The 26,349-nt window shown below is 43.8% G+C and overlaps 1 protein-coding gene across 1 annotated transcript in view; it reads right to left on the bottom strand.

Moving 5' to 3' along the window:
- GAS6 (growth arrest specific 6) overlaps positions 1 to 25,203 on the bottom strand; it is a 43,258-nt gene extending 18,055 nt beyond the window's left edge. The window contains exons 1-6 of the mRNA XM_086482111.1: positions 25,134 to 25,203; positions 24,542 to 24,708; positions 9,090 to 9,114; positions 8,224 to 8,286; positions 2,343 to 2,465; positions 663 to 782 (exon numbers count right to left, since the gene is read on the bottom strand). Of these exons, the coding sequence (XP_086338237.1) occupies positions 663 to 782; positions 2,343 to 2,465; positions 8,224 to 8,286; positions 9,090 to 9,114; positions 24,542 to 24,708; positions 25,134 to 25,203 (568 nt within the window). The remainder of the gene's footprint in view (positions 1 to 662; positions 783 to 2,342; positions 2,466 to 8,223; positions 8,287 to 9,089; positions 9,115 to 24,541; positions 24,709 to 25,133) is intronic.
- Between the last annotated feature and the right edge of the window lie 1,146 nt (positions 25,204 to 26,349).

Here is a 26,349-nt window from a genome sequence, read left to right on the forward strand (position 1 = left end):
GTGTCTCAGCATGCAGTTTCTTAACACTTTTAAAATCTCAGTTGCTTAAGTTTTGGTTATGTATATTCATTCTGCAGTTTCAATCAGATACTTCAGATCCTTACTTTCTGTTCTCAGCTGCTATGTGAAATAGCTGCCAACCTTCACTGGGGCCTTTCTACAGCTATTAATACTCAGTGGCAGTGAATTTATCCATCTGTATCTATCTGAATTCATTAGCTGCTGCACCTATCCAAATTTAGAAAGATAAAATAAGAAACACACAAAAGGAAAACAAACAGCTTATACGCTATGACACCGTGAGACTGGAAAGAATCATAACAACGCACCTGGCCAGCCCTTCCTCCTCTCAGTGTCAGGATATGAGGACTGATCAGAGAAACCAATTTAGCACAATCCAAGCCACAAATCCTCTGTGAATCACGCCTGTGTTATGATATTGGAGAGCAGCACGGTGCGACTGCTGACAAGCCCAGGCATGTAGTGCTGGCTGGGGCACCCAGTACAACCCCAGTAGAGTGCAGCTAACAGAAGCTACCAGCAAGTCTCTGCTGGGCTAGGGAGTAGACTGGGGCTGCTCAGTGCAACCCAGCTCTCTGAAATACAAGTCACAAGTCACTAAACATCCGCTGAAGCAAACTGAGCAGCCCAGCAAAGCTTACCTTCACATGTTTTGCTGTCTTTCAGAGCATAACCACTGTAGCATGAGCAACGGTAGCTGCCTAGCTTGTTGAGGCAGAGCTGGTTACAGCCACCATTCTGCACTCTGCATTCATCAATATCTACATCAAAAGAAAGTGTTACAGTCAGCTTTTCACCTCTGTAAATAATCTGGAGGGTGAGAGGGGGATAGGTGTTGGGAAGGAGAAAGACCAAACAAGAAACACTATTACAGCTGCAACACAATGATTACAAAAAGCACAAAGATTTCGTTCAAACATTTCAAGTACATTAGCTCAAGTTAATTTAATAAAAAAAAAAAGACAGAAAAGGAACTGTAACTGAGTATCTCTTTCAGTGCTCTGAGAATGCAGAAGCATATCTTTAGTCACTGTGGACGTGAAGAAGTTTGTTTGCAGAAGCAAACTAATTATAACTAATATATTTTATATCATGACTAACTTTTAAAATTACACTATGACCACTAACTTCAGGATGAAAGCTCTAAATAAAACATGAACAATATACCCTACAGAACTCATGAGAACACAAAAAGTTTTAAGTTCACAGCTATTGAGCACTGTGAGCTACACTGTGCTCCACTGAAGTTAGCAGCAAAAGCCTGTTAAATGCAGCAAAGCCTGGATTTCACCCTCCATCTGCCCAATCTGCTCATTATGTCCTGCATGTATATGGGACTCTAGAGTTAGCTGATGGGTAGAACAGCACATTTTATGGCATTTTATAAGAAAAAGCTGGATATGCTTCAGACTGATCAGTTGCTGAGCTCTCGAAGCTGACTGCATACTGATCAGTCAACTGTCTCAAATGGTTAAATAAGCTGCTTGTGAGTGATCCTATAATCTTCCCATAATATTCACATCAGAAGGAAAGGCTTTGGATCTCCTGTTATCTTGCTTGCCACAATTCTGGACTGGCTGAATGCGATTTCTGGCAATTACTTAATATTGGCAGGCAGAAAAGCAGTGGCCCTGACAGGAAGCCTTGCAGGCAGAAGAAAAAATAGAAACCAGAAAACAAGAGGAGGGGAGATAACTTCAGTATTTCATAAAGGAACAGAGAAAGCCCTCTGGGGGCCTGGAACTTCTTGCACAAATACTTTTTGCCTGAATATTCCCTTTGGAGGTGATGGAAATACACAGTGGGATTAAACAGATGTGGAATAAGGTCCTACTAGCAAGGAGGCTTTAACAGATTAATTTCATCAGTTTGTGCATCCTCAGACTCAGACCCCAACTTGCCTGCTGCAAGTCACTGTTCCCACTGAAGGGATGCTAGAAAGGAGGGTGGGCCAGCTTCTTTGGCTCGGCAGTCTGTGGTCTGCTCCATCAGGGTTCACAGCAGCAGTTGCAGCAGTTCTGCTTGAAAAGCCACCACACTCTGTTTCTGCTGCCCCTTTCAGAGGGGTGGGACAGAAAGTTGGAGTGTAACTTCTCAGACCACCTTGCCAAGACCAAGCCGAGACCCATTAAAGTCACATAAAAATGTTGATGTGAAAGAGTTACCTGATTCACGGAAGGGTAAAAAGACGAGCGGTGTGTAATCCGGGTTCCATTCTGTGACTTTTGACTTGTGCAGCACAGTATCAGTGACCATTTGAGAATAGAGCAAAACCCAACACATCTTTGTTACAAGAATAAAAGATAGTGAAACCTAATTACCTTTTTCACATGTTTTTCCCTGCCAGCCACGCTTGCATTCACAATAGAAGTCCCCTTTGAGATCTTCACATTTGACGGTCCCCTCTTTGTGACAAGGATCAGGAGAACACTGGTTTGGCAAGTCTGATTTATACAAGGAACAAAAAACCCAAAACAAAACAGAACAATACACTGAAGTCACTGACAACCAGGTGTTTCACTCTCATTAAAAGTCAAGAAGCTTAAACAGTAATGGGGAATCACTATCAGAAAAACTCACACCTGGCAAAACTGGAAGCTAATTCTTAGTGCTCACATGCCAAACAAGCTGTGCCAGGAATTTCGTAGAGCACATGCAGTGGAATTTATCTCATTGCAAAAGGGAGTAAGCTACCACCCCCGTATCTGAAGGACACATCCTGAAAGAAACAACTCAAAGTAGCTCATTTATAAGAAAGTTAATTCCACTCTCCCTAGTTTTGTAGAAGATAGAAAGCAGGCAGCAACTGAAGTAATCAAGGAAGGATGGATACTCTTTTCAATTTCTGTTGGTAGTTCAACTGAGGATTTTACCAGGGATGATAGATTTGTGGCTAGCAAAGGTTTATATCTGAAATTTTTGTCAGAGTTGTCCAATTTAGGCTTTTCTATTACATAGAACGTGAATAAAAATGAAATACCAATGTTGTTAACTGCAAAAAGATAGCAAACCACTAATCCAGTCTACAGACAGCATAATGTTCCTACAGAGCCAATGCAGAGTAAAGTCTGCCACTGATTTTTAATCCAATAGTTGGCAATGGATTTCCTTCACAGGAAGGCAGCAAGAGAGTAGTCATCATACTTTGGGGAGACTGGAGGAACAAATATCAAACTATCAATTAACTGCTCAACAAATGGAAGTCATTTGTCCAAATTCACCTACCCATCTATCTGCAAAACACCCAGAGACAGTGCTTTGCAGAGATATCTAAAGGAGAGAATACACACAAACTGCTGGCAGCTACTGCAGCTATCATTCTTTAAAAGAAGAACTACTATGATTAACAATGCCTTCTGCAATCCTTACAACTCAGAAGAAACCCGGTTCAGTCCAGACAAATGGAAGAGTTCACGAAAAGTGGACCAGACAGGTATATTTAGAGCACCTGATCAGCAGCAGCCCTCTGCAGACCAAGTTTGGTCGGTGATACTAAATTGGCATTGCAAAAAGTGCCCATTAAGCGAGCAGCAGGAGCAGCGAAGACCCCTTTTCATACACTGGTTCTGCTGAGACCAACATCCAGTAGACCAATGTCCAGTTCAAATTCTTCATGACATTCTGAAACACGACTTGTGAATTGATGGGCATATGGGGTGGCAGGGAGGCATGTAGGGAGAGGAGCGGTTTGCAGATTAGTAGCCCCATCAGACTTCTTAAATTGAGAGTAGTTAAGAATTGCATTACCTCCTACTTTTGTCAGGATTTTACTGCTTCTACATGTCTCAACTTCCTCCGTGTGACCCTGAAAGTCACCTTCATGACAGGCTGCTTTGAAAAAACTTTAACATTTCTGTGAGTGCCGGCAGAAGCAACATCCTTTGATGCCTTACAAAGCACTGAACAACACATTTGTTTGTGCTGACCGCCTTAAGATTTGAATCTCTGGAATCACAGACTGGTTGGAGTTGGCAGGCACCTCTGGAGGTCATCTTGTCCAACTCCACTGCTCAACCAGGGCCACCGAGAGCCAGTTGCCCAGGACTGTGTCCAGACAGCTTTTGAGTATCTCCAAGGATGGAGACTCCACAAACTCCCTGGGCAACCTGTGCCAGTTCTGCGCTACCCTCACAGTGAAAAAGTGCTTCCTGAACCTCCTCTGTTTAGTTTGCCCCATGGCCTTTTGGACTTTTGGTTTGCTTTTTGGACAGCCATTAAGATTGGTGCTATGTAAGGCATAAAAATAAGGCAAGAGCATATGCTCAAATGTTGGATAGCATTTGTGTTATAGTTATCAAGAAAAAATGGTCACATTCTTGGGCTGCACTGCACACAGAATTACCTGAAGCCTGAAGTTAGATGCACACAGTGTTGCAATCTATTCAGATTACCATGCAGTACTAATTTCTTCTTTCTTTACATTTATCACATTGTACAATACAAAAGTTTTCACCACTCCTTTCTCTGCAGGGTATTTAATAAGCTTTGGACATAAAGACTGTCTAGTGCAAGTTCAAAAACTGTGACAAACACACCTGTCCACTATGCATATGTTTATAATAGAGATTCCACTGTTCTTCTGAAAAAGACTAACAGGTGTCAGAAACAGCAGATGACTGGCAATGGCTGTCATTAAATATAGTGGGCTGAATCATGTGGGACAAAATAGATGAAGCGAAGAAAGGAGCTCTAGAAAAGGTCATAAAGGATCACAAATCTCCACAACTGAAAGAACTGGCATTTCAAATTGTGATTTCATCCACCTCTACCAAAACACAGCCAAAACACAGTGGTTCTACCTACCCTCTCACTTCAGGTTCTCTTCTGTAACCAGCACAACTTCAACCTCTAGTTAGGCCTATACCATCGAGAAGATAAGCATTTACCCTGAGCCTCAGCAAGGTGTTCCACCATGGGCAAGGGAGGAGACAGACAGAGGGCTGATCAGGAAGGGAGTCTGATTTGGCCAAAGAAATGCCAGTTTTCCATATTTCATCTTGATACCCAGAAGCTGAGGAAAACTCTACAGGAAAAGCAAGGGTACAGAATCCTTGGAGCCTCACAGAAATAACCATCCACTCACTGCAAACAAGGCCTAATTATCTTTCTTCTCACCACTCCAGCTGTGAGTGAGGGGCAAAGCCACAGCCAAGGTAGAAGCCAGGCCACACAAAAGAAACCACAGCTACACAGGCTGTCTGAACATCCACCTGAATACCTCCCAATAAATCACCGCCCAGTGGACACACTGCTGGAGGTGGAGGAGTCAGGGAAGGAAAGGCCAAGTTAAGGTAGAGGTAAGCCATGACAGAGCTCTAATCAGCATGTTTCTTTTCCTAGACAGACTAGAATTTGTATGCAGTAAACAGAATGGTTTAGGTACAGTAAGCCAAGTCTGGTTTTTTGAAGCAGCACAGGCTAAGCCTCACAGACATGCCAGTGTTTTCAACGTCACCTGATAAGCAAAACAAGTCAACAGGGTTATGTGTGACTTATCTGGTGCACCTTCAAGCTTCTGATTCTTTCCCTCAAACTGCATTCTGATGTGCCTTGCATAGCCAGATGGAATAACACTGCCCAGCAGAATACCACCCTATCACAACCCATGGTAAATGCCAGGAACAACCACAGACATTTCTATCACATCAACACTGTGCCAGTAGTTTGCTCCTCTTATCACAAGAGTTTAAGAACATGAGACACGGTCTTATACTCTCCTGGTGGCTTCACAGCTGTGTAATTCTGCCAACTTCATAGAAGGTACTCCTATTTTAAACCATGGCAGGAGAAAATGGAGCTTTTGTTGCCATTCATTTACATGACAGATTTCAGTAAAGCTTTTAAAAGTAATGAAGAGCGTGACCTTTTTGTGTGCTTTGAGCTATGTCTGGTAGCACATACACAGCTTGTAAGCGCAGAGAGAATACAGAACTATTAGTTCAATTTTTGAAGTCTGTATGGAAAAAACACTTTACCTAAGTACACTGACTGCTGCTTCCAGTGCATTAATCTGTATTGTGAATTTAGTTTTTGATATTCACAAATGGTGCAAATTAAAACTTCACTGGGAAAATGCTAGGTTGCAAAGATTACGACACTCACTATTAAAAAGCAGGCACACACGGCATAACAAAAATCCTGTTGTGTTTTTTAAAGCCACATGCACCTTCATTTCCAAAAAATCCTGTAGAGTTTTCCAAATTCTTGCAGAACTAAATCCCTAATTCCTAGCTGACCTCCAGGATCTCTTTCTGAAAAAGATCCAAATCTGCAGACCAAAGTACAGGTATCTGCATGTAAAGTAAGCACCTATCTGCAAAGCAATTGTCTTACAGTTGGCGGAGATCTAGCCAGTACAGTAAACAGAGTCCACAGAGTGATTCAGCTCTCCTCAGAGCAGACACAGTTTGGCCAGTGGAATCCCTCTAGAACCACTGACTGCAGATTAACTCTCCGCTGACTGTGATGGGAACACTGCTCATGTAGGCATCTATGCTGGAAACACCTGCACGTACCTCTCTGAATCATGAGCTGAATCCTACCTGTAACCCTGATCTAAAGGTCTTATGACACTGAGGATCCTCACATACTCTGCTAAGCTGTGTAATCACTGTCACAGTTAAATTTTTTACCTTATTTCTAGTATAAACTAGTCTAGTTAATCACCCTGCAGCCTTTAGGTTGTGCGATGTCTTTGTATCCCAGATGAAAAGAGCCTTCCGCTACCTTGTTCTGAGAGGAGAAAGACTGTTAGGAAACAAAATTTAAATGTGTCTTGCAGGCACGACCCCACAGAACTACATAGCCTCTTGGCAGCATCTGTAAAAAATTAAGAGGCACACTGGAACTGGCCAAGCACAAAGCCTGTCATTCTTCCAAGCGTGTTTCAGGCTCCTTCTCTGTTACTTCTCCTGTGAATTGAAAATGGCTGGCCAAAACTTAGCCACGTAAAAATATTCTCATATTTCAGTGGGGGAGAATATTATAATTTTATTTCCAAACCACTGCATGTGCAATGGGCAAAAATCCCCCCAAACAATTATTCAGCTTTTATTTTGTCAGATTCTTCCATCACTACCCCTAAGACTTGCATTTCTAAAATGCTGATTAGCTGTTTGGAACAAGTATACCCAGTTGATACCACCATTTTCAGCAGAAACTCCTGCCTCTTTGCTGTGCCACACAGTGAGCAAACAGAAGCATTCAACATCACGTCCCAGTTTGAACTACCTGGCATACTGCTGCCAACATGCGTACCACAGGTCCAAGAATTCCCAGTTCAGAGGACTCTTAACATCCGTAAATGATACTGCTGCATTATATGAGGGCAAGTCTTCACGTACCACTTACTAACCTTGGAATTCACTCTTCAAAAAAGGTTGCCATAATGCAGTTTATAAACATGAAAGGTCGACTAAATCCTGATCCTGCTTTGGTAGCACTGGTATGAACACAACTGATCAAACTTGACCACAGTAAGAGACTGAACTACAGGGGTAAAAATGAAAAAAAATAAACATACATGTGATCTTCTCCCATTTGAACTGATATGCTCCCACAAAATATTTAGAATATTTACGCACCTTTATACCTTTATCACTGCTAAGCTTCAAGAGGGAACTGGAAAGGTATTAGAAGAGTTCATTAAATTCTGATCTCTAGTGTTAGTGATGAACAAATACCTTTTCCCCCTCTACACAGATATCAGTTTGTCTTCCAAATTGATTTGAAATTTTAAAGGGTGCAATATTTAAAGCACAGTCATGTGATGTGTGAACCTGTTCTCCTTAATGTAAAGAAGTACCACATAAGCCTGGGTTTGACTTTTTTTAAAGTCCGTGAACAGGGGTACGCCAAAATTAGCATTCAAGAGAAAAGAAAATGAAGACCAAGCATAGTGTAAAACCTATTTCTTGTCCCTTCTCAGATTATTCAGGCCTTGAGAAACTGGCAGGAAAGAAACATCTTGCATCATAAAATACCAAAGCACTGAAACATGATAGCGAGATGGCAACAGGTTATAGAATGGAAAAGGTCTTGTTTTGCTGCTCAGACAGGACAAGCGATATAGAGTCTCAAGCCTAGAGAATAGGAAGACCAGTACTAAAACACTAACAAAATTAGAGATGGCTGAGCTGGTCCCCCTCCTTCAGGTAGAATGAAAGAACATTTAACTACAATAGACAAAACAAAAATGCTTACTATGAACGCATGTAAGGAAATCTGGACTTCTGGTATACGGCGACCCATATTTCTGAATACAAGCTGAAGAACAGAAAATGAAATTGTTATTATTATAATGATGACATGGCAGCTACTCAAAGCATGTAAAATGATACCTGGGCTCCTCATTCACTAAGCAAGGAATTGGAGGTTGGATGCAAAATCTGTGCAACATTATAATCTCCCAGATGCCTTAAAATTCTTAAGTTCATTAAAATTTTTTAGCTCTGATGTACAGTAGAGTTATAAGCCATCTGAAAGGGATGATCACTTAACCAGATGCTACTATGATTCTAAAAGCATGTTAGTAGCTACTCAAATTTGACCTACTAAATCTCCTTTAAAAAAATCTAAAAAGCACATGGAGTTTTCTAAAACTATTGGCATTTGTGATCTTAAGTACTATCTATCAAACACAACTAGAAAAGAGTATGACGCCAAGACTATGATACAGTCAATAGAATAAGACAATGGTTCAACCAGTAAAGGCACTTTCTTTTTTTTAAATAAGGAGATTAGTTAATAGCTAAGTTAATGAAAAAGGGGAAAAGTTAGACCTCAAATTATTTACTAATGCTGCAAGCTACAGATGTAAATGCAACATCAACATTTTAACATGCAGAAAACATATAAAGGATCTCTGTATTCAAATCTATACATAAGTAAAAAACACACCTCAAAATCACATAAGGAACGTACAGTCTATCTTAAAAGTTAGCAATGCATGTTTACTGCAATCAGATTTCCATCACTTTCCTTAGCAGGGACTTCAGCTGTGACAAGCTCCAGTGTTAAGCACCACATACCGGCACTGCCACAAAGTGAAAGTAAAAGCTGCAACTCACCCAAGTATTTCGGGTAAAAATATTCCTGTAGGAGGAAAAAAAAAAAACAAACAAAGATTTATTGAATAATATTTTCTTCTACTGTCATACTATTCAAGAGATGCTGTTAGTTTGGTGGTCTTGCATGGCAGTTGCTTAACAAGGTCCAAACACCAACATCCTAATTTCTTTTTATTTAGAGCCAGAAGCAGCACAGTGACATACATGCATTTTGTCTTTTGAAAAGGAAAGAAACATTAGCTTCAGCCTCAAGGTAATTTTTGACGACAGCTGACCTGGTAAGTGGCAGTGGCTGAGCACGAAGCCACTTACTCGCTATCCAAGAGGTAAAGGTGCTGATGATGCCATGAGGTAGGGGAAAGAAGAGGAATCTAGAGACAAAACCCCAGAGGAAAAGTACAGGATCATTTAGCCACCCAGTGCCTCCTCGGAGGCCCTCTGCTGATGCAGAACGGGGGCAGCACCCTAACACCACAACCACTGAAAGGGTAGCTTTTGTTCTTACAATGAGCACCCTACAACTCTAACAGCACCCGTTGCCATGCCGCCCACTCCATCACATCGTGGAGACGGTCTGCTCAAAGAAAGGAATAATGAAAATTCGCAAGTGAGGGGAAAAGTGACATTCGAAAATCTAAAACCAGACTGCAAAAGGCATTCCCAGTCCTCCCGTGGTGGTACACAGCCATGCATTACTGTTCCCTACCTTGTGTCCACAAAGTGTAGCTATACAGTGAGAGCAGCAGTTTGCTGATGTGATGTAGATCTAACCTCGCATGTTAGAAAAATATTCAGCCTGGTGAGGCCTTGCCAGTTGCATGATTGCTTGTACCAACACAGAGAAACAGCAGGGAAATGCAGCTGTGCTGCATGGAAGGGTGTGAGATTGGCCTAAGCTGATAATTAAACCATATTCTTAAAAAAATACAAAAAATCATGGCCAGGAAAATAATTTCTTTCCAACTTCACTTCATACTGGATTTCATAATGTGTAAGTCACTAGTTTAAGTGCTGTTAAAATTGTAATTGGGGCATACAAGGGGGAAAAATTGTGGATTGTACCAGTGCTCAATTTTTTTGTTAAAATGAACCATTTCTCAGCTAATTACGAAAGCGAACAACTGGAGCAATTTTCACATATCACTATCTGCAGTGAGACTGGGACAGTAAGTATCCTGTATACAGTATGTATCCTGTATTCTTCAATTTTAATTTTATCCACACAATGTGCAAGATAAGAAACTATTTTACCTTCTCCTCTTATAACAGATGTTTGGATAAGCTCATGCACATATTTACAGGCATGTGCATGTAACAGACAGGCACACACCATGATTCAATTTGACCTGGACTGTCTAATTCAATCAATTGCATTGCTGTCATTCACTAGAAAAATCAGTTGCTCCTGGCAAATATGCTCCAGTTACCGAAACGCACCATGTAAATATTCAGCCTAAATCATGAGAGCATCAATAAAGAAGCAGAAGTAGTGGCTTACACTTATTCTAATTTTCAATTCTGACATGAGGGTAATAGGCTTGACATTTTTGGGGGCTGAGATTTGTAACATCTCTTTGGGTTAACAAACTGAGTGAGGAGCTCAGAAGTCACTATGGTCCCCTCTCCCTCTTTTTTTTTTTTTTTTTTTTTTTTTTTAAGGCTTAGTTTTGGAAAAGACAAGTCAAAAAATCACAGTTAAAATAAGTCTAAACAGTCCAAGTATTCAGTTGAGTGCCCAGCTGTGCTATAACCACAAACTGAACTTCAGCCACCACTCAAGGGGAAAAAGATAGTGGCATGTGATGAAATATTCCAAACATTTTTTTTCATTATTTCCCCTTTATTCAATATACATCACAAGAATGTGCAGATGTGTTTAACTACCTACAGCATAATCCAGACACTTGGCAAGAACAACTTTTTCTGCACTCACAGGACTAGAAACAGGAGCTTTCATATTCATGGCTGCCAGCCTAATTGCTCTAAGTCAGTGATGGCAAAGGCATAAAACTTAATTTTCTCCGTGACCTCTGATGAATGAGATGAGTGCTAGAAAAGTGTATAGAGTTTACTTTTGAATGAAAGATTAAGGTAACTAGTTATTTTCATTACACAAATAACCTTCCAAATGCAAACTGACTGTATACTGATTCAATACCAGTTGAACAGGAGAAGAGTGAAACTCCAAGACACTGCGCCTCCACAAGCTTCATTTCACAAGGCACATTATGGAGGTAAGTAAGTGATGTAAACAGGACGCTGTTACTAGAAATTTAACCCTTCTTTCCCTATCTTACTCATTTGCTTGTGTAAAACCACTTGCTAATCAGTAGCACTTCTCCAGGTCTACAGGACCTGCTGATAACACTATTCTAAAATAAAGCCACGCGATCACAGGTTCTAACAGTACTCATTCTTGTACGATGACCTTTTCATTTTTCTCCGTAATCAATTTTCCTTACAACAGGCTTCTGGAAATACAATGACAATGTATTTCCATTCAGACAAAAGATTAATCAAGAATGAAGGATGAATGATCTTCCACCTTGAGGAAAGGAACTTGCTTAAACTGAAAGAGGCAGTCCCTTTTCAAAAAACACTGATGAGAAGTTTTCCCAGTTAAAAATACAAGTTGTGCCTAACCTGCACAGAAGGACAGCCAGGTATGCATTATTTCTCATGTCAACACTCAACTCTATGATGCCTTTTTAGTCTTCTGTGCTATACTAAGTCTTAATGACCCACAGATGTCAGGGAAAACGAAAACACTATACAGGGTCAAATCCTGTTAAAAGTCATAGAATCATAGAACACCATGTTGGAAGGGACCTCAAGGACCACCTAGTCCAACCTTTCAAGGTAAAAACATAGTTTAAATTACACGGCCCAGCACCCTGTCAAATGGAGTCTTAAAACTGTCCAATGTAGAGGAATCCACCGCTTCCCTTGGGAGATTACTCCAATGTCTAACTGTCCTCAAGGTGAAAAAGTTTCTTCCAGTGCCCAGGAGAAACTTGTACCCATTATCCCTTGTCTTTTCCATGTGACTCCTCATAAAAGGGGAGTCTCCATCTTCTTGGTAGCCACCCTTTATGTACTGGTACATGGTAATAAGGTCTCCCCTAAGCCTTCTCTTCTCAAGGCTGAGCAAACCCAGTTTTCTCAGCCTTTCTTCATACGGCAGGTCTTCCAGTCCTCTGATCATCTTTGTGGCCCTTTTCTGGGCCCCTTCCAGCTTGTCCACATCTTTTTCGTATAGTGGGGACCAAAATTGAATGCAGTACTCAAAGTATGGTCTGACCAGTGCTGAGTAGAGAGGGATAATGACTTCTTTATCTCTGCTGGTGATGCCCTTGTTAATGCAACCCAGCATCCTGTTGGCTTTCTTTGCCGCTGCGGCACACTGTTCACTCACGTTGAGCTTGCTTTCCACCAAGGCCCCCAGGTCCCTTTCCACAGAGCTGCTCTCCAGCCAGGCAGATCCCAGTCTGAGCTTCATTCCTGGGTTATGTATTCCCAGGTGCAAGACCTTACACTTGTCCCCATTGAACTCCATAAGGTTCCTGCTGGCCCACTCCTCCAGCCTGTCCAGGTATTCCTGGAGGGTGGTTCTCCCTTCTGGAGTGTCAACTACCCTACTTGTTTTGGTGTCATCTGCAAGCTTCATCAGGGTGCTCTTGATCCCAAAGTCCAAATCACTTATGAAGATACTAAACAGCACTAGGCCCAATACCAATCCCTGGGGGACCCCACTTGTGACTGGTTGCCAGTTTGAGAATGAACTACTTACTACCACTCTCTGGGTACTGCCTGTCAGCCAGTTCCCCACCCACCGCACAGACCACTTGTCTAGGTTGTAACGTGTCAGTTTTTCGAGGAGAAGGCTGTGGGGGACTGTGTCAAAAGCCTTGTAGAAGGCCAGGTAGACAATGTCCACTGCTCACCCTGCATCAACCAAGCAGGTTACTTTGTCATAGAAAGCAATCAGGTTTGTTAAGCACGACTTGCCCCTGGTGAATCCAAGTTGGCTTTTCCCAAACATATGCTTCAGTTTACTTGTGACAGTCCCCAGGAGGATTTGCTCCATAACTTTCCCAGGGACTGATGTGAGGCTAATAGGTCTATAATTACCCGGGTCCTCCCTGGAACCCTTCTTGTAGATAGGGGCGACATTAGCCCTACTCCAGTTTTCAGGCACGTCTCCCAATCTTCATGACTTCTCAAAGGTTATGGAGAGCGGCCTCGCAACAACATCAGCCAGCTCTCCCAACACCCTTGGGTGGATGGCATCTGGGCCCATCAATTTGTATGGGTCAAGCTCCTGTAACAGTTGACACACCAACTCTTCCTTCACTGATGGCGGGTCTCATGTGCCTCAAGTCTGAGACTCATCTTCCATCCACCAGAAGTCTTCAGTCGCATTTTCAGGATCCAACAAAAAATGCCAAGAGAAATGCTTTGAGGCTTGCTAAGAAGGAGTTAGTAAAGATTCTCTGTTACTACTTTGCTGATTTCTCAACTAGTCACCTTCAGTTTCAGGCTCATCAAACATCTCATCATCCAGAAAGCCACCCAGTATTCACAGGATCAAAACACAGGAGGTTATTTAACTGTGACCACTGTGGCAGCAAAAGTCACCATGGAATTATAGTGTGTGTTAAATTTTCAGCTTGGACTCTGGTAAAGGAAGTGAACATTTAAATGTTGTCAGCCCTTCCCCTTTGGATTTGCTTTCTTAACTACTGCTGAAAATAAAAGCAGGAGTGATGGGCTTTTAAAATAAAAAGCTATAAACAAACACATGTTGGACATAAACATCCTCTGGGTAAGCTGCTATAGAGACACTGACTTCACCAAGCTTTCTAACCAGCCTGTCCAGTACTAATGTCCCAGTGCACACAAGACAAAGACAATACCTTGTAGAAGCACCAACCTCCACAAGACACCAATCTTCACGAATGTAGTTTCAAAAATTCCAGCCTCTGTGCTTGCTCCTAACAAGAATATCTTAATGTATTTCCACCCCTCCTTTTTGTGACCCAATACACCTTCTGTCTGTCTGGTTCCCACGTATCAATCAGCATGACTGGGACGCCAGAAGCTTCAGTAGTCAAGGGCCTGGCACCTGGACACCCACAGCCTGCAGACCAGCATGTAGTATGAGTTGCATACCATGCATCATGTGCCACCAGAAGTGTAGATCAGCAGAGATCTCAGGTAAACATGGAGAAATAGGAGAGATTGGGAAGTGCCTCACATCTACAAGTCTCCACCCTTCCAATGAGGGCGAAAGCACAGCATGAAGTCAGTCCCTCCAGGCAGGTCCTGGCTTGCTTAGCTCATCTCAGTTCAAGAGACCTTTCCCTTGCTGTCCAGGAGACAGAGCTGTGCTTTAACAGAGAAGACTTAAGCTCTACAGCCCCCACCCCTTTCACACAAACACATGCACATGCTAGAAGCAAGCCTTTCAATGCATTAAACACAATTATTGGTTTCCACAACGGTAGTGCAACACCTAAGAGTGCATTCTTCTATTTCAGGATAGAGTGACACCAAACACTTTTTCATGGGGTTAAGAAGTTCCTCTCCCACCTACACCCAGAGCTTACCCTTACCCTCATAACACAGCCACTACAACACTTAGTGTGATATTTAAAATGAAAAGAAAGTATAAGTTTAAAAGTGTCCTCAAAAAAATCAACACAAACAAACACCCCCCCTCCAAAACTCCAGGTTGTTCATTTTTATATCTGTTTCTTCTTCCAAATGTTAATGGTTGAAGTGAAATAGTTAAGCATAGTTTCTGTGGAGCCACTCCCACAATACCCTGCATTGAAACAACTGAGGAGGACAGCAACATGAAGGTAAGAAGTCACAGCAGGGCTGTGGAGTCCAAGGGGCAGAAGTACCTACAGCTTCCCTGACAAAGGAAACCTACAATGTGACTGGGATCACCAACTATTTTCAACTCTTTGGCCAAACTCTCCCTTAGTGGCAAAATCCAGAAGTTAGTGCAATTATACTGGGTATGCATTAGTCCTGCTGCATTTTTAGAGAAGACGGAAGAACACCAAATCAGAACAGGCGTCAACGTGAGTCATTGTATAAAAATAGCCCTTCTGAAAACATAACAATGACCCTGTCTACACCAGGAAAATGTTCTCACTGTTGCTTGAAGCAATTGGCAACACTGGAAGCCTCAGCCAAACAGGCCTACCAAATGCTTCTACTTGTTTTGCTTGAGTGCTAGGTCAGGCAAGCCTGATTAAAGCCGAATCTAATCAAAATCATGTTTGAGCTGTAGTGGCAGCAGATAAAAGACGAAGGACTGTTCATGTTCCTGGGAAACCGGCTCTCAGTGGCCCTGCCTGAGCGGGGGGTTTGGACCAGATGACCTCCAGAGGTGCCCGCCAACATCAAACACCCTGTGATTCCGTGACTGCAGCACTGCTAACACTGGAGGGTCTCACAGACTTGTGTTAGCAATGGTAATTTCTCTTAGCGAGCAGCAACAACTCCCACGCTATGCCCTTTTCACATTTCCATATAATGACTCTCCCTTTTCCTCTTTCCTTCAGGATTGAATGTTGGTCTTGGACATGGCCTAACCTCCTTGTTTATAAATGTACTTCATGTTTCCACACTGCAGGTACGCCCTATCCTTGCAAAGAAATGGCCACTAACAACCATAATTGGCTATAACTTAGTGTTTGACAGTTGTTTAACTGTTATAACCTGAGAATGCAAAGCTCATTAATGCTCAAGAGCTCTCTGCATTTTTTCAAACTCAGCCCTAGGCTTTTGAAGCATAGCAAGTCTTATGCTGAATGATTAGGCCTTCCTCCCGTACAATGTAATTGAACAGTCCTACAGTTCAGAATTTTAAACCTATAGAAGTTATCATTGTAGAAGTTATGCTCAAATCAATGCCACATTGCTTGCACAAGCTTTCCTTCTCATTGTGAGGAACCCTTCACTCGGGCCAGGTTAGTTTGCTTCCTACTTTGCTTTGAGGCCATCCGCATTCTCCATGCAAGGAGCAAATAGAACTTCTCTCCACAATTTGACAAGTGAGGCTTTAGACAAGTAAGCAGGTCATGTTACAGTCCAAAAGCAGCCTCCAAGTCTCATCTCCTACTACCAAAGTTACAGCTGCTTAGGGTAGCTTTTAGATGTTGTGTCCATTTGCAAAGTATCCACTTCACACTGCCCAGCTATTCTGATGCACAAAGACTGTGACTGCCCCTTCCACTGAGTTGCCGATCTTTCCAAACAAAAGGCATTCAAGACCACCCTCTCCAGCATCACCCATTTCATAGAGACTAGGCATCTCTGCAGAATCCTGAAGGCTGGAAACAAAAAAACATCTATTGTCATAGCTTGCCTTGCCCTCTTCTGAAGGGCAGGACTATTTCCCAACAGCTTACTGAGGTGCCACTTCAGCAAAAGATGTTGCTCTGCAATGAGGAAAACCCACCACTGGAATGCACAATTGCAGGAAAAAAGTAATGAAAAGAAAGAAAAGAAGAAAAAGAAGAAAGTCCCTGAATGTTACAGCCAAGCAAAACACAGAGATTTTACATTTGTGAAGATGTAGGGGGCACAGAGAGATGATTTCCACACATGGCCTGAAGCAGGGTTTGATTGGACAGTAAGGGTGTGAAATGGATGTAACTGGTGCCAAGGGCCAAATATTCCAGCAAAAATAATTTGTAGAGTGATTCCAATGAGTTGGTTGCATGTGCTTTTAAATTATTCTTAATGCAATCCAATCATGAATGCCTTGAGGTTTCCTCTATGGCTTCAGGACTGAAAGGCTACTTTCCCTCCAGCTGTATTAATGTGCAATTTGAAAAGAGGATCTCAATTTGATAACAGATCTTCACTCGGCTGAATCCTTACTTGTTGCAATAGTTACAGTATTTGTACGTGTGGTTAAACTAACACTCAGAAACTTTGGTCAAATTAAGCAAACTAGGGTCTGACAAAACACCTAGCGTAAGTAAAAGGCTGTCTCCCTTCAACATCCTATATTGTGTCATTACTCTGCAATTATTTAAGCCAAATTTAAAATAGAACAGATTATATATCCCATCCAACATGATTCAAATGTTTGCGATCTCTCTTATAGGCTCTGTAACATTCCATCCACTGAAGTGAAGAAATACTATATTTCCCCCTTCCTGTAATCTAATGATATTGTTTCTTAGGATTTTGCTTACCTGCAGAGGTTACAACTCACAGTAACAGCTTTCAGCCACTTTAAGGCATCGCCGGATTTGGCCTCAGAGGGGACATGCAAGCGAGGAATAGGGAAGTGACATCTGATACAACACTAGGCTCTTGTGACAGAATCTAATCTCATGCTTTCCTGTTCATTATTTTAATAACTAAGTAACTTTCGTTTTTCTGTTCCTGTCCTAAATGTTTTTTGGAATTGAACTAGGACTCCCTGTTCCAGGAGTTGGCGTAACTCTCTAGATGCACATGGTTTTGTACAGTGCAACCATGACCCACTCTCCTTTTACCTCTTCACTTATGCACCCTTTTGTCCTGGCAGGTGTGCAAAGTGAAGACAACACCAAGACTTGTCCCCTTCCCTGGGTATGCTCCTTACTTTCCAACTTTGCTCTTCCTCTGGGTCCCACTGCTGATGTTTAAAGGAACAAGAAGAAAATCCAAAACCATAAATAAGGAAATTTCCCCACAGACATGTGCATGTTTGGAAAGCCTCTAGAACAGCAGGTCATAACAAAACAGTGATGAAGGTAGAGATACGGAAGGGAGACCTGCTGAAAACCTTCAATCAGATTCCCCAAGGCTGTTCAGTCAGTTCTTTGACAGCATGAGCTATTATGACACCTTTCTGCTTCTCCCCTGACACCTGGCCTTCCCATCCTAAACCCACGCTGTCCTTTCCACTATGTCGGTGCAACCCTTGGTGAAGCTGTGTGGTGAACTGGACCGGGGAACTAATCCAGCTGCAAAATGATCACTGTTCTTTCCAGACCACTTCTCTTTAGATTGCTTACGCAAATCAGTGCATGAAGATGCACCAATTTCTGCGCAGGAAGGGTGAACAGAATAGGCAAGGGAGCTCCTTACTCCAATAGACCAGTTGTAAACTTCCCTGCTATGTTCCTTCTCAGTGTCTTCTAAATCTCTGACGGTGGTTCCATCCCTGTTCTTCATACTTACTGGAAAGTAATTGCTTGTAATTCATTAAGTTCACATAGAGTTTGGAGCACACATGAACCACAACCGCCAATTTATACAGATTCAGTGTTTCTCATCCCTGATTCTTACGCAGCTGCACTAACAAACTGTATTAATTCCCAGCAGGCTGCTCCTCTTTTTTCTTTTGTAATTCAAAAAGAAAATGAAATGAGCCCATGGCCACAAAATTGTTTTCTTCATTTTTTGATTGGCTTTTTTCCCTCTCACATATCTATTAAAACCTAGCGTATTCCTCTACAAAAACTGACTTACCCTAACTTTATCTGCTTTTTCCATTATGTTCCTTCTTGACCCAAACCCGTGTAATCCCCCTGGTTCAATTTACCATTCTTAGCATCTTTTTCCATCGTATCTTCAAACAGCCCTTCAGTGTAATATTAGCCACTTTTGTCTTCTCTTGTTCCTTTCCTCCTGCTGCACAGGAGGTTTAGTGTACAGTACTTTTGCAATGTGGTATTTCAGTATTTCCAGGTCTATTCTGAATTTCTGGGCTAAACTCACACAAGTGGAACAGATAAAGATCAGGTAGGCAGGAGTCCAGCAGAATTCATGGATCTGTATCTGCTTCCAACAACAGCAAACCTTGCTCACCCTTCTCAATAACTCTTGATAAAGCAGCATTTTGCTAACAAATGTATGACCTGCCTTCTAAGGCAGGCAGGAGTATTCTTGTTACTCTCCTGCTACTGAACTCCACCACCCCAAACAAATGCTGTGTCTGTTCCGCCAAGCAGACAGGCGCACCCTGCTCCACAGTCCCAAACTGTTTGCCTTCCAGATCAGTTAGACCCACTGGATTTTGGTACAAAGCCTGCCCATCCAGTGTTTCCTTTACAGGAAACAACAGGGAGAAGAAAGAAAAGAAAGGGAGAACACCTGGTGGACACCCTGATCTCATCCCAGCAGAAAGCTGGGATGCCACTGTGGCATATATCTGGGCACTCAAACTTCTCTACTTCCTTCTTTTCTCCTTCAATCTATTCCTGGACAAAAGTCTAAATCTCCCTGTATTTTCTTTCTCAAAATCTATTCAGCAGGTACGGCTGTGCCTGGGAATCCATTCTTCAGCATACAGGTCCAAGCAGGTTAAACCATCAGCACAGAGTTTTGCGGTATCTCTTTCCCTCTCTCAGATGAATTCTGCACCAAGGAGAAAAGATACATAAATTTACACTAGCTATAAATCTAGCCTTTCCTCCACACTCTGACAAAATGCCATAACAAGTCAGTATATTGAAAAAAATTTTCACAGCAAATAAAACCAGATTTTTGCTTGGATCTAGAAAGGAATATTCTATACAGGGATGATGACATCTGTATTTAAAGATGATACCAGTATTTTTCATGTCTAGACTACACAACATTCACTAAATTACTCAAAGAAATTTTACACTGCTTAAGTCTCCCAGTAACTCCTCTCCTCCCCCTACATGCCTTCATACTTTTCTGATTAGTATTTACAAATGTGTATCTACCTTGCTATTCTTAGAAATAAGACCTAAATATTGCCTGGCAAGTATCCCTCCTAAAAGATCAAAGTTTGGATGACTCTGGTCCATGTATGCAGCTCATCTGTGTTATTATGATCATGTCACGTAATGGAACAAATAAAGAAATAAAACCAGTGAGCCAGTAACACTATGAAAACCAACCAAACTGACCACTATCACACCCTATACATTGCTTCATCTGCATGTCAGCTTCTCAATAAATCCAGCCTAGCAGAAAGAATGCTGACATCTCTGGATGTTTTGCTAGGATCAGTAATTTTCAAGAGATGACTGCAAAAAGCCCCGAAAAGCCTGGTCTGGTCTCACTGCTGCCCTTGCCACGAGTGGGAGACCAGACTACATGAGTGGACTTTCTGAGTCCATTTCAGCCTGAGTTACTCTGTAATTCTCTGCCAGTGTTTTGTGTATCTGACAAGCTGTAGATTTTAATAGGAGTTTGGATGCAAGTCCCTCAAAAAGCAAGAGCACTTTTCACGAGGAAGCCTGTGAATCAGATGTTCATTCTGTATGCACATGAAAACCAGCTGGCTTTCCATAGTGCTCTGTTGGGGGACAAATCCATAAACAGTAAACACAGGTGGCCAGGCTGACCTATGTCAGCGTTTCTGGTGGGCCTAACACCTTTCAAAGTATTCTGCACGGCAACTTCAATGGTGACCTGCAGGAAGACCAGTAATTCTTCAACAGTCACAGCAGCAAGCGAGATGTGCAGCGACAGATGCTGTACTGATAAAACTATGGTACCAAACGATAAGAGGCTGCATTCAAACACCTTCCCTATGCTGAGCCTTTCAAAACAGAGAAACTCCTTGCACAAGGACACTTTTTTGCTGTATTTGTTCTCTAATGAAATCCAATGTTTCCAAGAACACCAGCAACTACACTCCCTTCTGCCCTTTGTTTTATGTGCTTGGATGACCACATTTTTTGAACAGGTCAACCAAATTCCAGAGCAGTTTATCAGTCAGTTAACAAGCTGTAATACCTTGACTGCATACCAAGGTCAAATATTTCTGCAGTACTGCTTTTTATAAGGCCTCATCAACATTTTAAATAAGATAACATTCTTATCTCTATATCCAAGATATTTTGCAACTTCATCCCATCTATCACACCTACCGTATCTTTTTAATAGATCACATTTAGAAACAGTCCTCTTACCTCCCGTGAACATGTTTTCCATCCTTATTTTTTCCCCAACATATTATCTTTTTGTTTTTCTGTTTGGTACCTCTAGTATAATTGAAATTACAAAATAGAAACCATCCCAGAATTCTGCACTAATATCTAAGGATGTTATACTCAGCTTAATGAAAAAGATAGGCTGCAAGACTCATTAACTCGGGCTCATATTTGTTTTTACCATGTATAGTCATACAAATGGCACAGGGTTTTGCTCTGCCTCCTCAAAAAAAAAAAAAAAAAAAAAATCTAAAAATGTTTCAATTGATCTTCCTTCCTCCAGTCTGGGCAAACTGATATTTATGTTTTCCGCAACATAAAAGACAAAAGCTGCACTCGCCTGCAAATGAATGGCTATTTAGCCCCGCCTAATACACTATTCTTAGCAGTTGATGTAAGTAATCACACATGTGGCAACACCCGCATTCAGGTTTCAGAGAATGTGTACCTTCTGCTGAGCGCCTGCAGATGTTGCTTTCAAAAGCGGATCGCTGAAACAATGGAAGGCAAGGAAAAACTGTGCTCTGATATAGGTACATGACATTTCATTTCTATTTACTGGTGTGTCCAGTAAATAGGTATCTTTCTGTAAAATGTTATTCTTGGCTAGATGTTGTAATTGGCTGGATCAAGTTATGGTTTTACCTGGGAAGCATCCCACAAGCTACGCTACAGCCTTGCTTCATCTTACCTGAACTTCTGGAGCTGTCTGATTGAACCAGTTAATGCAATTTCCTATCACATCTTTAAGTCATAGGTCTTGAAATTAGACCTTGAAATTCTCTTCGCACAACCACAGGAGAGTTAAGAATGGCAAGATTTGTAAGACTCACACATTTCATTAGATCACCTGATGGGGGGGGGTGGGAACAAGGACACCACTTGTGCTCACATTGCAAGCCTTTTTTGAGGTCAGAGAAGCAGCAAGCTATTAACTAATCTCAGACTAACCTTCAGTTCTCAAGGTTTCAAGATCAGTGCTCCCATGGGACAGCAGACAGCCAAATGCCTACCTTCATGCTCATCTGGTGCTTTAAAGCATAAAACCCGGGAGATGCAACACTGAAGTATCACTGCAGTTACTGTAATTCCTCAAACTGCTAGGCGTTGTTTATCAACAGTTTTCATCTTTCCTGGGTCCAGTCTGTCTCAGCTAGCTTCCTTCTTCTCAGTCACCAGGACAGGACATACAACGCAGCATCAGTGAAATGACAGCATGATAACTTCCTAGCATTTAAGAAACACTTCCATGACCTCAGCTGCATATTAATGATCTGGCCATCAAATCCATAGATACTGCCGGAGGAGCAGTCACCTGTGCCTTACAAAGCACTGAAGGTTTCCAATGTGTAGAGCAGTAACAGCCCACATACATGACCTCTGCCACCATGCATTAGAAAACTGCTACTGAAGAGCAGCTGCTGCTGCCTTCATGTCACATACTGATTGCAAAATGGATAGGAAGGGCCATAAATCCCCCTGATAGGTGGTGACACACTTGCTTCTCAGTCCAATTAAAGCAAAGCAACAGCAAGGAGTAGGACATACTGCACGTAACAATCAAGTTTGCAGCTTTTGGGAGGTCTGTGTCTCAGAAAAGGTAGGATCTTATGTCACTGCAGACCTAGAAGTATTACAAAATACAGCACTTCGATGCAGAAGCGCCTGTAAAATAAGCAAGGTGACACAGACACTAGAAGCTCATCTAGCCTTAGTGATATTTCTTCAGAGGTTTTCAGAACTAGAGAGAGACCTAGCAGCGGTAATGAAGGAAATGCACCCAAAAAAATGAAAATTATTTTGAATGACAGAAAGTTTGCATTGTCCTGCACAACACGCTTAAGTGGCATGACTGGATCTTAGAGAATTTATACTACACAGAAAAAGATTTTAAACCAAAATGATTTCACTATTTTCATTACAGTAGGAGAACTGTATATTTTTTCCAATATACAAAAAAAGTACCAAATATTGTTAAAAATTCCTGACACACTTAAGACAGTCTGCCACCCTCTAAACTGATCTTTCAATGCATCGCCTTTGGCTACTTTCTCAGCCAGAAGCCACTTAGAAAAACTGTTGACCTCAGATCACCTTTTTTCCAGAGTGCTACAAAATCACATTTGGGATATTTTTTCCCGCATTCGCTGCTAAATGATGAATATTTATACTGAGCTTAAAGCTATGTGATTCAACATGAATGTGGAAACAGTTGTGCTAGCCATTCTCACCCCGTTACAGTTACCCATATTCTCTACCAGCTCAGTTTTACAGGACAGAGGCAAACACTGCTGCATGCAGATGTGACTACACGTACAGGTTAAGAGGTGTACCATTAAACACTGCCTGGGCAAGTGCTCCATATTAAGCTTTAAATTAAAGATTGTCAAAAGGAAAAGCCAGCATGACAATGTTTTTGCTGTACTTAGTACTGCCTTGTGACAAGCTACTGCACTGTATACCGAGTGCTGAGCCTGCTAATGAAGCACACATGTCAAGACTTGTCTGACTGAAGCATAAAACATCGCCTCAGATGGGTCCTCCCCTGCCTGTGGTGTGTCTCTGTACATACACACACACACACACACACTCACACTCACAGTCTCTCTCTGCCCTATCTTCTCCCTAGAGCATCATACCACTAACAGGAACACGCTGTGCAGTATCAAGCTTCAGTTTGAACACCAAGAAAATCCACTTCCCACTGCTAAATCAATGCCAGATAATCTCTGCAATCAGAACAGCCTACCCAAAACAGTGTGGAAAGGAGGGGTAAAGTAATTGGAAGAGTAAGCTAAGCTTAGTAAAGCAACACAACTGCATCCGTGTGCTGTGCAAAGTGAGAAGAAGACTGAAGTGAGTGTCAACCTTGAGAAGACCGGGAAAGTCAGCTCCGCACGCGGTGTGCAGGCTGTAACTGAGTGAATCCACACTTAGTGCTGGAAGCGCAGTGGTACCACATTCCCATACACGTGTCTCCTGCTGTCATAGTGACAGGTCCTGAACTGACTGATTTCAAAATGCTGACCAAGCTGAATATGGCCCAAAAGGATTAAAGCGTGTTTATGACATCTCCTTCTGAGAAACCCCTGTTCTGACATATGGCACAACATTAAGGGGATTTTAAGCACAGCTGGGATGGGAGGCTGAAAGAAAGAGGGATGGTAAGGCATCCAGACACAAAAGCCACAGAAGCATTATGTCGCTGTGGTCTTGCTTCACGGATTTACACCACGGGTGAACAAGGGCTCTTCCACTCTCTGTGGACAGCAGCCACGCCAGCAGGCACCAGGCTGGGACGCTCACCCAGGCCATCCTCACCGAGGCATCTCCCACTGGACAGCATGGACACGGCTGTGTGGCTTCCACCCATTCACCCTAAGGTTCTGGTTGTTGTTGTTCCTCCTCCTCCCAACGGCTTCCCCAGCCGTGCAGGCAGCTGGCACCCAGCCGCAGATGGATGGAGGGAGAGCGGGAGGGCAGAGCCGGACAACCCACCCAAATCTCCGCAGCGGTTCTTACCGTCTCGGGGTCGTTCTCAAACACCTCCCGGGCCTCCTCCTTGCTGCAGTGCTCCTCCACGCACTCCCTCTCCAGGTGCCCTTGCCTGGTCTCCTCGAAGATCTGGTAGGCTCGCCGCTGCCTCTGCCGCAGGAACTGGGCAGCCTCCGGGGCGCGCAGCAGCACGGCTGGGCCGCCGGTCGCCGGGGCGAGGAGGAGGAGGAGGAGGAGGAGAGGAGCAGGAGGAAGGAGAGGCAGCGGTGAACAGCTGAGCCCGCCTGGCCGCCCGGCACACACACATACACACACCCCCCCACACACCAAATCACCCCGCCGGGGGCCGGCGCCCCGCCCGTAGGTCGCCGCGGCCTCGGCGCGGCCCCTCACGCCGGCGACCCCCCGCCGCCTCACCGGCATCGCCCGCCGCCGCCGCTTTCCCCACCGCAGCCGTGAAGCTGCGCATCCCTTTTCTCCCCGCACCCCACCCTCCACCCCAGCCCCCCCCCCAGCAGCTCCCGCACACACACGGGGGCGGTGGGGGGATGCTCGGTGCCGGTGCGGGAGGGACACCACCACCACCACCACCACCACCCCCCAGCACCGCAGCACTCACTCTGCGAGGAGTCCGCCGCCAGCAGGACGAGCAGCAGGGCGGCCCCGAGGGGCGCCGCGGGATGCGGCATGATGCGGCGGCGGCTGGGCCGGGCCGGGCGCTGGCGGAGCGGAGCGGAGCGGAGCGGGGCGGGCGGCGGCGGCGGCGGCGGCGGCGGCGGCGCGGGCGGGGAGCGCGCTGCTACTGCGGGAGCGCGGCGCCGGGGAGCCCAGCGGGGGAGCCGGGGAGCCGCTCGCCCGTCCTACCCAATCGCTCGCCAAGGCAGCGCGGCACAGGGACACACCTCGCGGCGGGGCGGCCGCCCGGCCCCGCGTACCTGCCCGGCCGCTCGGGAAAGGCCGCGCCGACCTGCGGGGGGGGGGGTGTGGGGGTGGGGGGTGTGGAGGGGTGAGGGGTATTTACGGGGAGCCGGGCGGGCAGCAGGGCCCGGGGAGCCGCGGGGGGGGGCGGCGCCCCCACCTCCGGGCGGGCCGTGCTGGCGGGCACATCTTTCAAATAGCTCTGGGGCTCATCGTTGGGGAGGGAGAAGCTGGCGCCAAACCCAGCCCGGTCCTGCCTTAAATGAGAAACTTGGATTCTCCCCACGCCCCAGTGCGTATTTTCTTCACAACTAAATTTTCAGTTTATTCCAGTCTTTTAGGGTGAACTCCTCCGGAAAGAGATGGATGTGGCTTATACCAATATGTTGCGAGCCGACCTTTACTGCCCCTTGTCCATCCGTAGTTACAGGGGACATGTCCGGCATGGGAAGCGCTGTTAGCTGCAACCCAGAGCTGCAGGGTCAGAGCTCAGAGCTGCACCTACGCTGCCTGTTGCCACCGCTTTAAAGCTACCCCTGGTATCCGTACTGCCCTGCGGTGGGTAAATGTGACAGATAACTTGAGTAACACCGAATCTATACGTTCTTCAAGAAAACTTTGATGGCATAACCTGTGGGGGAAAAGAACTTTATTGTCATTTTAGTATTTAGTTATATCTGATACAGACCTTGTGTCTCCACTATAAGTTACTGCAAGTGTGATGTAGCAAACGTAAACAATGTGTTTGTATTACATATGGGTGAAGTAAAGCACGGGAAAACATAAGAGCCAGCCTACTCATTCAGAGCACCCATCCCTAGGCTGGTATCTTCTGCCTGAAAATGGCCAATAGTAGACATACAGGTAAGGGGTATAAAATTGTATAAACCACCATGGAGTGGTCTTTTCTGTCTGTT

The sequence above is a fragment of the Leptosomus discolor genome, chromosome 1 (assembly GCF_034619465.1).
Source record: "Leptosomus discolor isolate bLepDis1 chromosome 1, bLepDis1.hap2, whole genome shotgun sequence".
In the NCBI taxonomy this organism is placed as follows: domain Eukaryota; kingdom Metazoa; phylum Chordata; class Aves; order Leptosomiformes; family Leptosomidae; genus Leptosomus; species Leptosomus discolor.